Source organism: Astyanax mexicanus, chromosome 12 (assembly GCF_023375975.1).
Source record: "Astyanax mexicanus isolate ESR-SI-001 chromosome 12, AstMex3_surface, whole genome shotgun sequence".
In the NCBI taxonomy this organism is placed as follows: Eukaryota; Metazoa; Chordata; class Actinopteri; order Characiformes; family Acestrorhamphidae; genus Astyanax; species Astyanax mexicanus.
Window position 1 is genome coordinate 152,501 of NC_064419.1, and position 13,471 is coordinate 165,971.

At 41.3% G+C, this 13,471-nt stretch overlaps 1 protein-coding gene across 3 annotated transcripts in view; it reads right to left on the bottom strand.

Moving 5' to 3' along the window:
- cltcl1 (clathrin, heavy chain-like 1) overlaps positions 1–13,328 on the bottom strand; it is a 34,171-nt gene extending 20,843 nt beyond the window's left edge. For all 3 annotated transcript variants that reach the window (XM_049486239.1, XM_049486238.1, XM_049486237.1), the window contains exons 1-12: positions 12,927–13,328; positions 6,736–6,943; positions 5,947–6,215; positions 4,459–4,620; positions 3,816–3,929; positions 3,542–3,715; positions 2,567–2,764; positions 2,107–2,307; positions 1,560–1,712; positions 1,276–1,398; positions 865–1,002; positions 51–215 (exon numbers count right to left, since the gene is read on the bottom strand). In XM_049486239.1, coding sequence (XP_049342196.1) covers positions 51–215; positions 865–1,002; positions 1,276–1,398; positions 1,560–1,712; positions 2,107–2,307; positions 2,567–2,764; positions 3,542–3,715; positions 3,816–3,929; positions 4,459–4,620; positions 5,947–6,215; positions 6,736–6,943; positions 12,927–12,968 — 1,947 coding nt within the window. In that variant the 5' untranslated portion in view covers positions 12,969–13,328. The remainder of the gene's footprint in view (positions 1–50; positions 216–864; positions 1,003–1,275; positions 1,399–1,559; positions 1,713–2,106; positions 2,308–2,566; positions 2,765–3,541; positions 3,716–3,815; positions 3,930–4,458; positions 4,621–5,946; positions 6,216–6,735; positions 6,944–12,926) is intronic.
- Between the last annotated feature and the right edge of the window lie 143 nt (positions 13,329–13,471).

Here is a 13,471-nt window from a genome sequence, read left to right on the forward strand (position 1 = left end):
ATCTTGCAGAGTCATGTTACAGAGTCAGACAGGTGAGAGTGAGAGCTCACCTCGGGGTTGAGCAGGTGAGTGTGAACGATGGTGCGTTTGATGTCGTGGAGGTGGGTGAAATGCTCCAGCGCTCGCTGCAGTAACCCCGCCCTCTCACACAGCTCCGCTACACGACCCCCATCATACTGACTGAACATCTGATTACCCAGAATAGCATCTGCTACCTGAAACACACACACACACATTATACACACACACACATTATACACACACACACATTATACACACACACACACATTATACACACACACACATTATACACACACACACACATTATACACACACACACATTATACACACACACACATTATACACACACACACACATTATACATGGACAAAAGTAATGGGACAGCTCAATCATTGTTCTCTACAAAATCCAGATTATTAACCCTTTCAGACATTTTGTTATATAAAATTACACTAACTGAGACCTGAGGCAGTATTTATGTTCACCATGCTGTTCACCATGCTGTTCACCATGCTGTTCACCATGCAGCCTGATTCACGGCTATCGTAGTCATGCACTAATTCTCTTAATTAATCATGGGTGTGGTTCATTTCAGGCCTGATGTGAAATGTCTCTCTCATCATTCCCTTTAAGAGTCAGGTGAGCTCTGACTTTGGCGGATTGCTATTCTAACAGCGCAGCAACCTGAACATGTCCAATGAGCTGGTGTGTAAAGAAAAGTCAGAGATCAGAATCTTTCAGACTTTCAGGTGTAAAAACTCCCTTAGATCTATTAAATAATGAGTTTTAATCATTTTATTTAGTGTTTTTATTAATTGATAATTAATGGAACTGTCTGCTGACCTGAGGGGCGTGAAGGAGATTCATCTCCAGGAGGCGTGTCTGCAGAGGCCCCTCCTCCGGCCGGTTGTTCTTCAGAGCGTCCAATAGGAAGGAGGTACACTGCTGCACTAAATTACCCTCCATAAAAACGTCTACCACCTAAAATATATACACACACACCACACACACACACCACACAAACACACACACACACACACCATCAGACACACACTCACACACGGCAAGTTAATTTGAATAGCAGCTTTTATAAAACTCAAAGTTCTTTATAGAAAGATTTAAGACTCTGTGTAGAACAAGTTTAAAAGAAAATAAATTATAAATATATAAGAAATTATAAATTATATGTAAATATATATTATAGCTACAGGTTCTTCCCATTACACAGATCAAGTTGTAAAGTTTTTAATTGACCTGATTAATGTCGGCGAGAGGCTCCTCATCCTGAATCAGCATCTGAGCGAACTGCAGCCCCTGATCAGCTCCAGAGCGCAACACACTCCTCAACAACACCATCCAGTCTGGACTATAATCCACCTGAACACACACACACACACACACAGAGGAGATATGATACAGATATCAGGGATTATACAGGATTTTGTAGCACATCTCTATAATAATAACAATAATAATCTATATTAGTAATAATAACTCAGGTACAGAATAAAATAGTGTCCAGAAGGAGACAAATTTACTTTTTTAGCGTACAGGACGATTTTCTGGTACTGTCCCGTCTCTGCGAAGCACTGGATGACTTTGGGCGGGACGTTTGCTCGGAGGTAAACGCTGAGCGCGAGATTCGGATCTGCTGCTTTTAGCAGATCCCCCAAATCCTCCGAACACTCCAACTGCACCAGAACACAACGAGAAAACACCAAAACACAGCCTTTATATATCAATACAGACCATTAAACATCCATAAACAATCACTTAAAGGTCTGACACAACAGAATTAATCAAATAATATCATATAAACATCAATTCTACAGAGTTTCAGTTTCACACAAAACTTCACCCTGTTCATATGATTATAGCGCCACCATGTGGAGTAATGAAGCAGTAACTTTAGTAAGTTATATTTGATGTCACATGTCGATTCTACATCTCAAACAAACATGAAATATCATATACAGCAATATCAATAAAAATTCAATATAAGAATAATAATTCTATTAAATCTGCAGTGAGATTTTTAACTGCACTGAAACTCAGGTCTGATATCAGGAGGCGGTGATGCAGAACCTTCTCAGCCTTCAGCCATTTCTCCAGCAGCTGCGTGCGGCCCTGCTGCAGCACCGGCCGGCACAGCTCAACCGACTCCAGCTTATTCAGCTGACCCTGATCCAGCAGCACCCCGAAATACTGCAGCAGCGGAGACGCCTGTCCCCCCGACACCACCGCACACTGAAACCTCCTAATCGTCTCCGCCGTCCTCAGAACTCCCTGAGAGACAGACAGACAGAGAGAGAGACAGAGAGAGACAGAGAGAGAGACAGAGAGAGACAGAGAGAGAGACAGAGAGAGAGACGCTTCTCAGGATAATAAATACAGGATCTCAGTATTTCTGTATGAGAGTATACTGCTTCAGTCAAAAGTTTGGACACACCTCATTCACGGTTTTTCTTGTTTCTTTATTGAATGAATTTTCTAAATTGTAGATTAATTTTAAAATATAAATACTGTAGGTGTGATCGTTCTTCACCTTCGGAGCTGAAGCAGCGACTTTAGCCGCCTCGGTGAATCTGCTCTGAGAGAAGAGTGTGTTAAACTTGTGTGTGAAGAGCTCCTCCGCTCCCGGCAGATCACTGCGCACCGCCAGCCTCAGACCCAGCTCCGGATTCTGCAGAACACTAGTGCTGTAGTTCACTATGTTCTCCTCCTCAACACACACTGAGAGAACCTGCACACACACACACAAACACACACACACTGTAATACACACACTGTACTGTACACACTGCAATCACATCACAGCAGCGCTAATTAGCATCACTAATCATCACTAGGATTAAATAACCACTGTAACCTCCCTTTATTTCCTTACTATTCCTCTCTCTGGTTCCGGCTGCACTGTAATCACACTGTCCTCATCTGTACATCTCAACACACACCCAACACACACCCAACACACACTCAACACACACCCAACACACACCCAACACACACTCAACACACACCCAACACACACCCAACACACACCCAACACACACTCAACACACACTCAACACACACCCAACACATACCCAACACACAACATAAACAGCAGCTGAGCATTAGTGTGTGTTACAGCGCTCTATACGCTGCACTGAAACTCAACACACTCTGGAATATAATCAAGAGGAAGATGGATGATCACAAACCATCAAACCACCAAACTGAACTGCTTGAATTTTTACACCAGGAGTAAAGCAGCATAAAGTTATCCAAAAGCAGTGTGTAAGACTGGTGGAGGAGAACATGATGCCAAGATGTGGTTTGTTATTTCAGTCATTTCTCATTTTCTGTAAATAAATGCTCTAAATGAGAATATTTTTATTTGGAATTTGGGAGAAATGTTGTCTGTAGTTTATAGAATAAAACAACAATGTTTTCAGCAGGTGATTAAATCATTACTTCCTCACTGTATATATATATATATATAAGTGTGAAAATGCTTGTGTGTTCATCACTCACTAACCTGTCCCTTCTTGTTCACTCCTATAATCCCGGACGTGCTCTCGTGTGCCGCTGTGACGAAGATAGTTTCTGCACTGATTCGATTCATATAAATACACACACCTGACTCCAGATCATACAGGTGGATGTAGCCGTATTTAGTGATGAGGTAGATCACGCCGTGCTTCGTACCGATCTGTGGAGGAAAGAGAGGATTATAATAAATTATATATAATTCACTCGTATAAACAGTCTGAGAGGAGGATCCTGAGCTCAGTCCTGCAGGTGTGATTTACCTGCATGGCCACGGGGAAATCAGTCTGAGCCTCGGGGGGGAAAAACACGTCTACAGCTTTCTTAGCAAACGGCTGATTCCCCGCGACCGGCTGACCCACCTCTATTATATGAAGCTAAAACAGAAACACAAAACAACACAGTTCACTGTTATTACTCACCAACACTTTCACACACTCATCACTCTGCAGGTAGAATAGAGTATAGATACTAGAGTTTATTAAAATACTTCTGTAGAAGTTGAAGAATCATCTCTTTAAGTAAAAGTGTTTATAAAAGTACTGGATTCAAAACTACTTAAAGTATAAAAGTAATGTAAGAAGAAAAAATAAAGCCATTAAGAACAAAAGCTTAGGCCACGCCCACAGAGTCCTATAGAGCACTACCCCCTTTTATACTTCTCTACATCCAATCACAATCAGATTCACTCTATCTGGATGGAGAGATTTATCTGGATAGGGGTTTTATTAAACGATAAGAAGCCTGAATGAAAACCAGCTGAAATGAAACAGGACTAACGAGGCTGTTTTTATTAAAACATAAGGAGGAGAAAGTTCAGATAATTGTGAGAAAATGTAAAATTGTACATAAAAGTATTTGTGTTTCATTACTTCACTCCTCTGTGGCTGATTAAAAATGACTCACCTTCCCTCCAGCCTGGTTTCTGACGGCGAAGCAGAAAAGTGTGGATGAATTCTGGTTTCCCTCCAGTTTGTATTGAGTAAACGCGGCCGCGTGACCCTCTATAGGCTGAGACACTTTCCTCTCTACAGAATACAACTGCATCGCCCCGACCACACGGTTCTGCTACAGAAACCAGAGACACAGAGAGAGAGAGAGTTACACACACACACACACTATACACACACACACTATACACACACACACACTATACACACACACACACTACACACACACACTATACACACACACACACACTATACACACACACACTATACACACACACACACTATACACACACACACACTATACACACACACACACTATACACACACACACACTACACACACACACTATACACACACACACACACTATACACACACACTATACACACACACACACTACACACACACACTATACACACACACACACACTATACACACACACACTATACACACACACACACTCACACACACACACTATACACACACACACACTATACACACACACACACTACACACACACACTATACACACACACTATACACACACACACTATACACACACACACACTATACACACACACACACACTATACACACACACACACACTATACACACTATACACACTATACACACTATACACACTATACACACACACACTATACACACACACACTATACACACACACACACTCACACACACACACTATACACACACACACACTATACACACACACACACTACACACACACACTATACACACACACTATACACACACACACTATACACACACACACACTATACACACACACACACTATACACACACACACACTATACACACACACACACTATACACACACACACACACTATACACACACACACACACTATACACACACACACACTATACACACACACACACACACTATACACACACACACACACTATACACACACACACACTATACACACACACACACACTATACACACACACACACTACACACACACACTATACACACACACACACACTATACACACACACACACACTATACACACACACACACTACACACACACACTATACACACACACACACACTATACACACACACACTACACACACACACTATACACACACACACTACACACACACACTATACACACACACACTATACACACACACACTATACACACACACACTATACACACACACACACTATACACACACACACACTACACACACACACTATACACACACACACACACTATACACACACACACACACACTATACACACACACACACACACTATACACACACACACTATACACACACACACACTACACACACACACTATACACACACACACACACTATACACACACACACACACACTATACACACACACACTATACACACACACACTATACACACACACACGGTGGAACTCGTACCTGTGCTGATATTCCTATAAGCAGAAGCCATTTCTGAGCTTCATCTGTCCTGTAGTTGATAATCTGGCAACCCGCGAGGCTGGCATGCCGGTCGAACATCTTGATTGGCTGAGAGTCTCCCTCCATCCCCCAATGGTAGACGGCGGTGTCGGTGACCAGGGCGATGGTGTTCACAGAGATCCACTTCCAGTACATCACCTCGTCTGCAGCGGTGTGAGCTTTCACCTTACTCTTCATCTCCATATTAAAGATCTGCAGCGTCCGCGCCGCTACACACACACACACACACACACACACACACACTTCATCCTGATTCACTATAAAACTAAACCTCAGCTCACAATATATAAAACATATATAACACACTCATCTCACAAACATAAACCTTTATATATAACATTAAAACATGCTCTGTTATTCTGCAGTAGGAGGATTTACTAAATATTGATGAAGTTTTTTTTCTGTTGGGGCCCAAATTTATGCACCTGCCTATTTTAGTTTAAAGAATTATTGCACACTTTCTGTAAATCCTGTAAACTTCATTTATATATGATATATTTATCTGACATTTCTGATCCAAATATTTAATGATTTATAAAGGAAAATCATGAAGATGATCAGCAGTGCAGCGTTCTTCACAGAAGCTCTAAGGGTTTCAGGTTCAGCGTCTCCTCACGACCCCCCGGATTAAAACATTTAGATCCTGAACCGTTACTTACTGTATTAATTACACACATATTACAACACATTAAAACGGCATCAGGACAGAAAGGTCCTGCAGGGCCACACCTTTCAGAGCGATGACCTTACTGGCCGGGTTCATGATGGCACTGTCAGCTGTGATTGGTCGGCGGATGGGGTTGGAGGGGTCGCTGAGGTCGATGATCACCACCTGGTTCTGATCGCCCACCTTCTCCCGTATGCAAATGAAGCGATCCGACTCCATCGTCAAACAGCTGAAGCCGATATTCGCCGGGTTCACCCCCAGAGTCTGCAGCTACACCCCAAAACACATCATTTATATATTTAAATAATATTCCAGTGAGGAATCAGATCTATTTCATTTTAATTATTTATTCAGCACAGAAGATAAAACTCCATAAAACTCTGGATACTATCTTGGTTTTTTTACCAAGATAGATAAAACTCCAGAAATGTACCTGAACACACCTCATTTCCAGAACACCACGCCCATCAGTGTAGATATATTCAGAAGATCTGCTGCTGTTTAAACCAGACAGGAGGAAGGAGTGAATATACACTGTTGGCGGTGTGTAAGATAGCAATAAGCTATGTGTCTTACACAGGGTAAGACAGGGTCCTGAATTTTTAACATCCCAGCAGACGCAGCAACAAACAAAATTCCTCATTATTTAGTATAAATTATTCAGATAAACACTGATAGTGTTTTTGTTAAATATACAGGTCCCATTCTGATCAATTTATTCTGAATAAATATCATCTTTAAGAGGCTTTTATAAAAAAGTCCTGAATCATTTTTCTTGTATTTTATTTTATTATTTCCTTTACTACTGATGTATCTGCTGGCTCTACATGCTTTGAGATTTATATGATATTGAATATGGAAAAATAAAAATGATATCATCATTATTATGAATATATAATGATATTGAATGACTGTCCAGCGTAAGGAAAGTGAATTTAAATGATTCTGTTTCATTTCCGGGCTGTAAAAAGTGTGTGATGTTCTGCAGGAGGAGGAGGAACAGGAGGAGGAGGAAGAGGAGGAGGAAGAGGAGGAGGAGGAAGAGGAGGTGGAAGAGGAGGAGGAGGAGGAGGAAGAGGAGGAGGAGGAAGAGGAGGAGGAAGAGGAGGAGGAGGAAGAGGAGGAGGAGGAGGTGGAAGAGGAGGATGAGGAGGAGGAAGAGGAGGAAGAGGAGGAGGAGAAAGAGGAGGAGGAGGAAGAGGAGTGATAAGGAGGAGGAGGAGGAAGAGGAGTGATAAGGAGGAGGAGGAGGAAGAAGAGGAGGAGGAGGAGGAAGAGCAGTGATAAGGAGGAGGAGGAAGAGGAGGAGGAGGAAGAGGAGTGATAAGGAGGAGGAGGAGGAAGAGGAGGAGGAGGAGGAAGAGGAGTGATAAGGAGGAGGAGGAGGAAGAGGAGTGATAAGGAGGAAGAGGAGGAGGAGGAGGAGGAGGAAGAAGAGTGATGGTGGTGCAGGAGAAGAGCTGATGCTGACGAGGTTTTAACTCTATAATGAATCTCAGCTCATTTCCTCAGGAGAGCAGTAATGCAGTAATGTTCCTGCAATAAACCGCTGACTTACAGAGAGGGGGGGGGGTGCAGGGGGGGGGGGGGGGCTACTGACCAAACACATTAAAACCTGACTCAACCAATCCTGACTCCTCCCACCTGCTGTCCATCACTCCTCCTCCTGTTTAAACTCTCTCAGTTTTTCTTGTTATAAAACATGATTATATTCTACATTAAACCTCCAGAGTATTTATATTTTACACTGAAGCTGATTTATAAATGATGGATAAGCTCCTCTACCCCTCCACACTTTCACTTATCCACTGACTGAATAACTGTGGATCATTTTTATATAAATCTCTGTATAATCTGGATGATTTTTCTGTAGCAGAAGTTCAGGAGGAGAGTGTAGACTGAGCTCAGCCTCCTGGAACACTTCTGAAAAACTCCTGAAAATCCTTCAGACGTTCCAACAAAGTTCTCCTGACCTAAATCTGCAGTAAAAGCTGCTGCTGGAACAGATGCTAATCTTTCTGAAGGTTTACTGATACAGAGACTCACATGACTGACATACAGCCCACAGATTATCATATAATATAATGCTTATTTTCCTTTTCAGTTTTTTGTTGTAATTATGTTGTTTAATGCATTATAAACACATTATAAATGCATTGTAAAATGTCAGAATGTGGTCGTGATGTATTATGTTTTGAAATAACTGTTTTTGAAATGCCATGAAAAACAAGAAAGGTTGAGACCATATATGTATTAGTATATACTGCAGTATATCATCATACATACATTCCCCCCAATCAGAATTACTAAAGCTTCATTACTCCCCATAAAACACTACATCTATAATTGCTGGTATTTTATCCTCTGTGAAGTTTTGTAGAGAAATATACTGTGATATATTGATTATCACTGAAAAACAATGTTTTCAGTTTACAGCTGAAATAAAGGGATTGGCTTCACAGTTCCAGTACTTTTAGAGGAGAGTTTATATCATGGATAAAAGTGCAGATTTTTATTTAGATCAAGCAGCAAACAGTACCACTGAAATTAGCTTGATGTTTATTATTTTTTGTTTGGAAAACTGTAAATTATTATAAAGTATGTTTTATAAATATCCCACAAATATTGGTGTCCCAGTAATTCTGCCAATACAGTCAGTATACATGACACAATACTGTCTGGTGTGTATTGTGTGTGTGTGTGTGTATGTGTGTATGAGTGTGTGTGTGTGTGTGTGTGTATGTGTGTGTGTGTGAGTGTGTGTGTGTGTGTGTGTGTGTGTGTGTGTGTGTGTGTTGTATTTGGAAGGGTAACTGAGTTAATTTGGTTTGTATAATCAACACTAATCAACTATCGTTTCCTTTTCCTGCTTCTCATCCTGTTAGATCAGCTTTTATTGGGTTTATAAAGCTCTGCTCTGGATCTTCTGTCAATAAATAGAAAAGTCGCCACATCATCACAAAAATAACCCAGAGCATTTCAACCAGAATGAAGACATAACCATGAAAAGAACAAGCTCTTTATGCTACACACAACTGTAATCGGGCATAACGCATAAACAGAATATCTAGCAACCCAAATAGAAGACTAAATAATACCAAACAATTAATTGTTCAACAAACAGCAGGTTTAAGTTAATTTTTTTGCTCATGAATTCAGTAAAATATAGAGTTCAGCATCACTTATCACACTCTGTATCAGTGTACACTTCTTTATTTACTGGCTGTACAGGGCCAGTATAGTAACGTTAGCTGAGCTAACTTAGCTTAAGCATTTGTTTGTTTATAAAATCGCTGGCTGCCTTTTTACCTGTGTGAGTTTCACTCACATGTGATTTCAGTAGCACTGCTGAGATACACTTATGATCAGAAATGCAATACTGAGGTAAATGTACTGTGCTCTCTAGAGCGCTTTACAGAACAGGTTTTCATGGCCGAGTAGCGAGTTAAGGCGTGTTTCTGGAGAGATGAATCCTGATTATGGATGAGTCTGGGTTCGGGTCAGGAAAGCGATACTCGTCTGACTGTGTTGTGCCGAGTGTTTGGTAGAGGGGGGATTATTATGGTCTGTGGTCGTTGTTCAGGAGCATGTGAAGCAGGCAAGCAAACCCTTTTGGCAATATTGGGTATTTTAAAATTGTAATTTGTTATTGTTTGATCTATTTAAGAAGCAAGAAGAAAATACATTTAAGCACGTAAATAGTTTTTTATGGTGAAAAAGATTTTTATTTAAATATGAGCAAATACTTTAACCTGTAAGACATTTTTGAGTAGGCAAGAATCTCCTGAAAAATCAGAATAAGTGCTTCTATAAATTACATTTTTAGGCAAATAAATAATGAATAAATACATAATTTACTGACAGGATAGTACAGCCTAGTTTCTAATCCCTGTCTGAGAAACAGCCTCTAGATGTTTAGCTCAGTGATGAATGACGATGTTGGAGCAGAAAAAACACTTTCAATAAAAAAAAGCCTGAGAAGCACAAAGTCCAGAGTCCTGCCGTCTGCAGATTCCTTACATTCCTTCACCTAAACGCAGGAGCTGAGCGTCTGAGAGGAGAAAACTACATCTCTACACCTTTAATCCTCTCAAATATAAACAACACACCAGATTAGAACCATTTACAAAATCATAAAATAATAATAATTCCACATGAAAATACTGAACTTTATTAATCTGTTAATCTGTTTATTAAGACTGACGACATCTGGCTTTAATTATCTCCTCCTGAAATGAGTTCCAGATGTTCCGCAGCATACCATCAAATATCAGAGTACTTCAATCTTCAGCCGCACTGAGAACGACCCAATACCCAAATACCCAATACCAAATACCTAATACCAAATACCCAATACCAAATACCCAATACCTAATACCCAAATACCCAATACCAAATACCTAATACCAAATACCTAATACCAAATACCAAATTGGAGGAGTAGGTCCTGCAGTAACGCAGGGTAATATGTAAGGCTGAATGTCTGTCTCAGCTCCGTGGTGTTCGGCCAAAATCTTACTGGAAACATGAGTCATGACTCCAAATACACCCGACACATTCTGGCACTCTCCACCCATCCTCCACCCGTCCTCCTCTGTTTATCAGCCTAAACATCTACATCTGCTCCAGAGACACTTCTCAACACCACAGAGACGCTCCTCAACACCACAGAGACGCTCCTCAACACCACAGAGACGCTCCTCAACACCACAGAGACGCTCCTCAACACCACAGAGACGCTCCTCAACACCACAGAGACGCTCCTCAACACCACAGAGACGCTCCTCAACACCACAGAGACGCTCCTCAACACCACAGAGACGCTCCTCAACACCACAGAGACCCTCCTCAACACCACAGAGACGCTCCTCAACACCACAGAGACGCTCCTCAACACCACAGAGACGCTCCTCAACACCACAGAGACGCTCCTCAACACCACAGAGACGCTCCTCAACACCACAGAGACCCTCCTCAACACCACAGAGACCCTCCTCAACACCACAGAGACGCTCCTCAACACCACAGAGACCCTCCATCAGTTAAAGTTAAAGTAAAGTAGTGAAGAGGTAGAGTTACAGGTATACAGTGAATAGTGAATATCTGAGTAATGTTCTAATCCAGATTATGAGAAGCAAAAACTACTCAACTAAATAAAGAAAAAAAAAATACTTTAAGAATAAATGGAGGTCAGTCAATCTAAAAATAAGAAATGCAACTTTGAAAGTATCCTCAAGTGCAGTCATAAAGATCCTAAAAACATTATGATGAAACTGGCTCTCATCAGGACCGTCCCAGTAAACAAAGACCAAGACAAAACACTCTGTTGTACAGGATAAAGACAATATGATAAAATTATGTCATATTCTGTTTACTGTATGAAAAGTTATTACACTTCAGTAAGACCCACCTTAACAACCAAACTGGTCTCATATCAGATTTACCATCACTGATCATCTATATAATATAATATGGGAGTTTTTAGCTGTGAGCAAAACTGATCTGAATCTTAACAGCTTCAGTCATTTTAACTGTGAAATAATAAAAAGTGAATATTATTACATTATTTAATAATAAATTAATACATTAAATTTACCCATAAAAAAGTAACAGGACTGAAAGTAAGTTTTTAGCGCAGAATTAGCAAAAAAAAAAGGACACTGAGCACATTCTACTGATGGGTTAATGTGTTACAGTAACAGGACTGAGTGAAAACTCAACCAAAATATGGATGAATGTTGTCTGTAAACAGAGAATAACTGTGATGATCACAAAGTTATCCTTATCTCGTCTCCTTTAGTAAAGGTGACTGTGCAGATTTTTACTATTAAACTATTCAAATGATCTTTTATAAAGAGTACAATGATTCTTATTTCATTTTTGATGCACTTGATTTAATTTAACAGGATTTTTTACATTTTCTGTAATAAAATGTATACGTTATTTGGGTCAGGATTATTTTAAAAAGAAAAGGTCAAATAAAATAAATTCAAATATAGGACATGCAGAATTAAATGCTTATATGAGTTTTTATTCTCTGTAGAAATTTGAGTTATTTTTGGGGCGGTTTTTCCTCCGGTGAAACCGGTTATCGGGACCGGAGAAACTTCGGGGTTCTGTTTAGCGACCCGCCCGGTCCTCCGCTCCCCGTGTTTACTAGTCCCGCTCCCGGGTCTCCGGGGGTCTCCGCGGCCTCCTGCGGGGGAAACTCCGCTCCGCGGGTCTCTGAACCCCGCGGGGTCGCGGCTCTTACCTGCAGATGCTCCTGGAAGCGGATGGGTAAAATCTGCGCCATTCCTCCGCCGCTGCTGTGAGACCGGGCGGGCGCGGGGAGTGCGGAGGGTCGGGGCGGGGAGCCACTGGGAGAGTATCCGCTCTGAGGAGCCGCAGACCCGGCCGCCGCTGCGAGAGTGTCCGCCCCGCCCCCGACCGGCTCCGCTACACACCCAGCCCGAGACACAGCGCGACCCCTACGCCTCACAAACTAGACCCGAGCAGCGCAAACTGAGTACTTTAGAGAAGCTCCTGCTCACTGTCAGATCCGGTATCACCGAGTAACCGACTGTATTCACACAGAAACTGAGAATCGCCGTTAACACATGCGAATAAAAACCTGTTTTATTCTGTTTGAGTAAATAAAAGTAGTGTTGTAGAGTTGTGTACCCCTCCGCTGCCCCTTCCCCCAGAACAGAGCACGTGACCCACTCCCCACCCCTACTATTACTCAACACTGAGCTGCTATAATAATAATAATAATAATAATAATAATAATAATAATAATAATAATAATGTTACAGT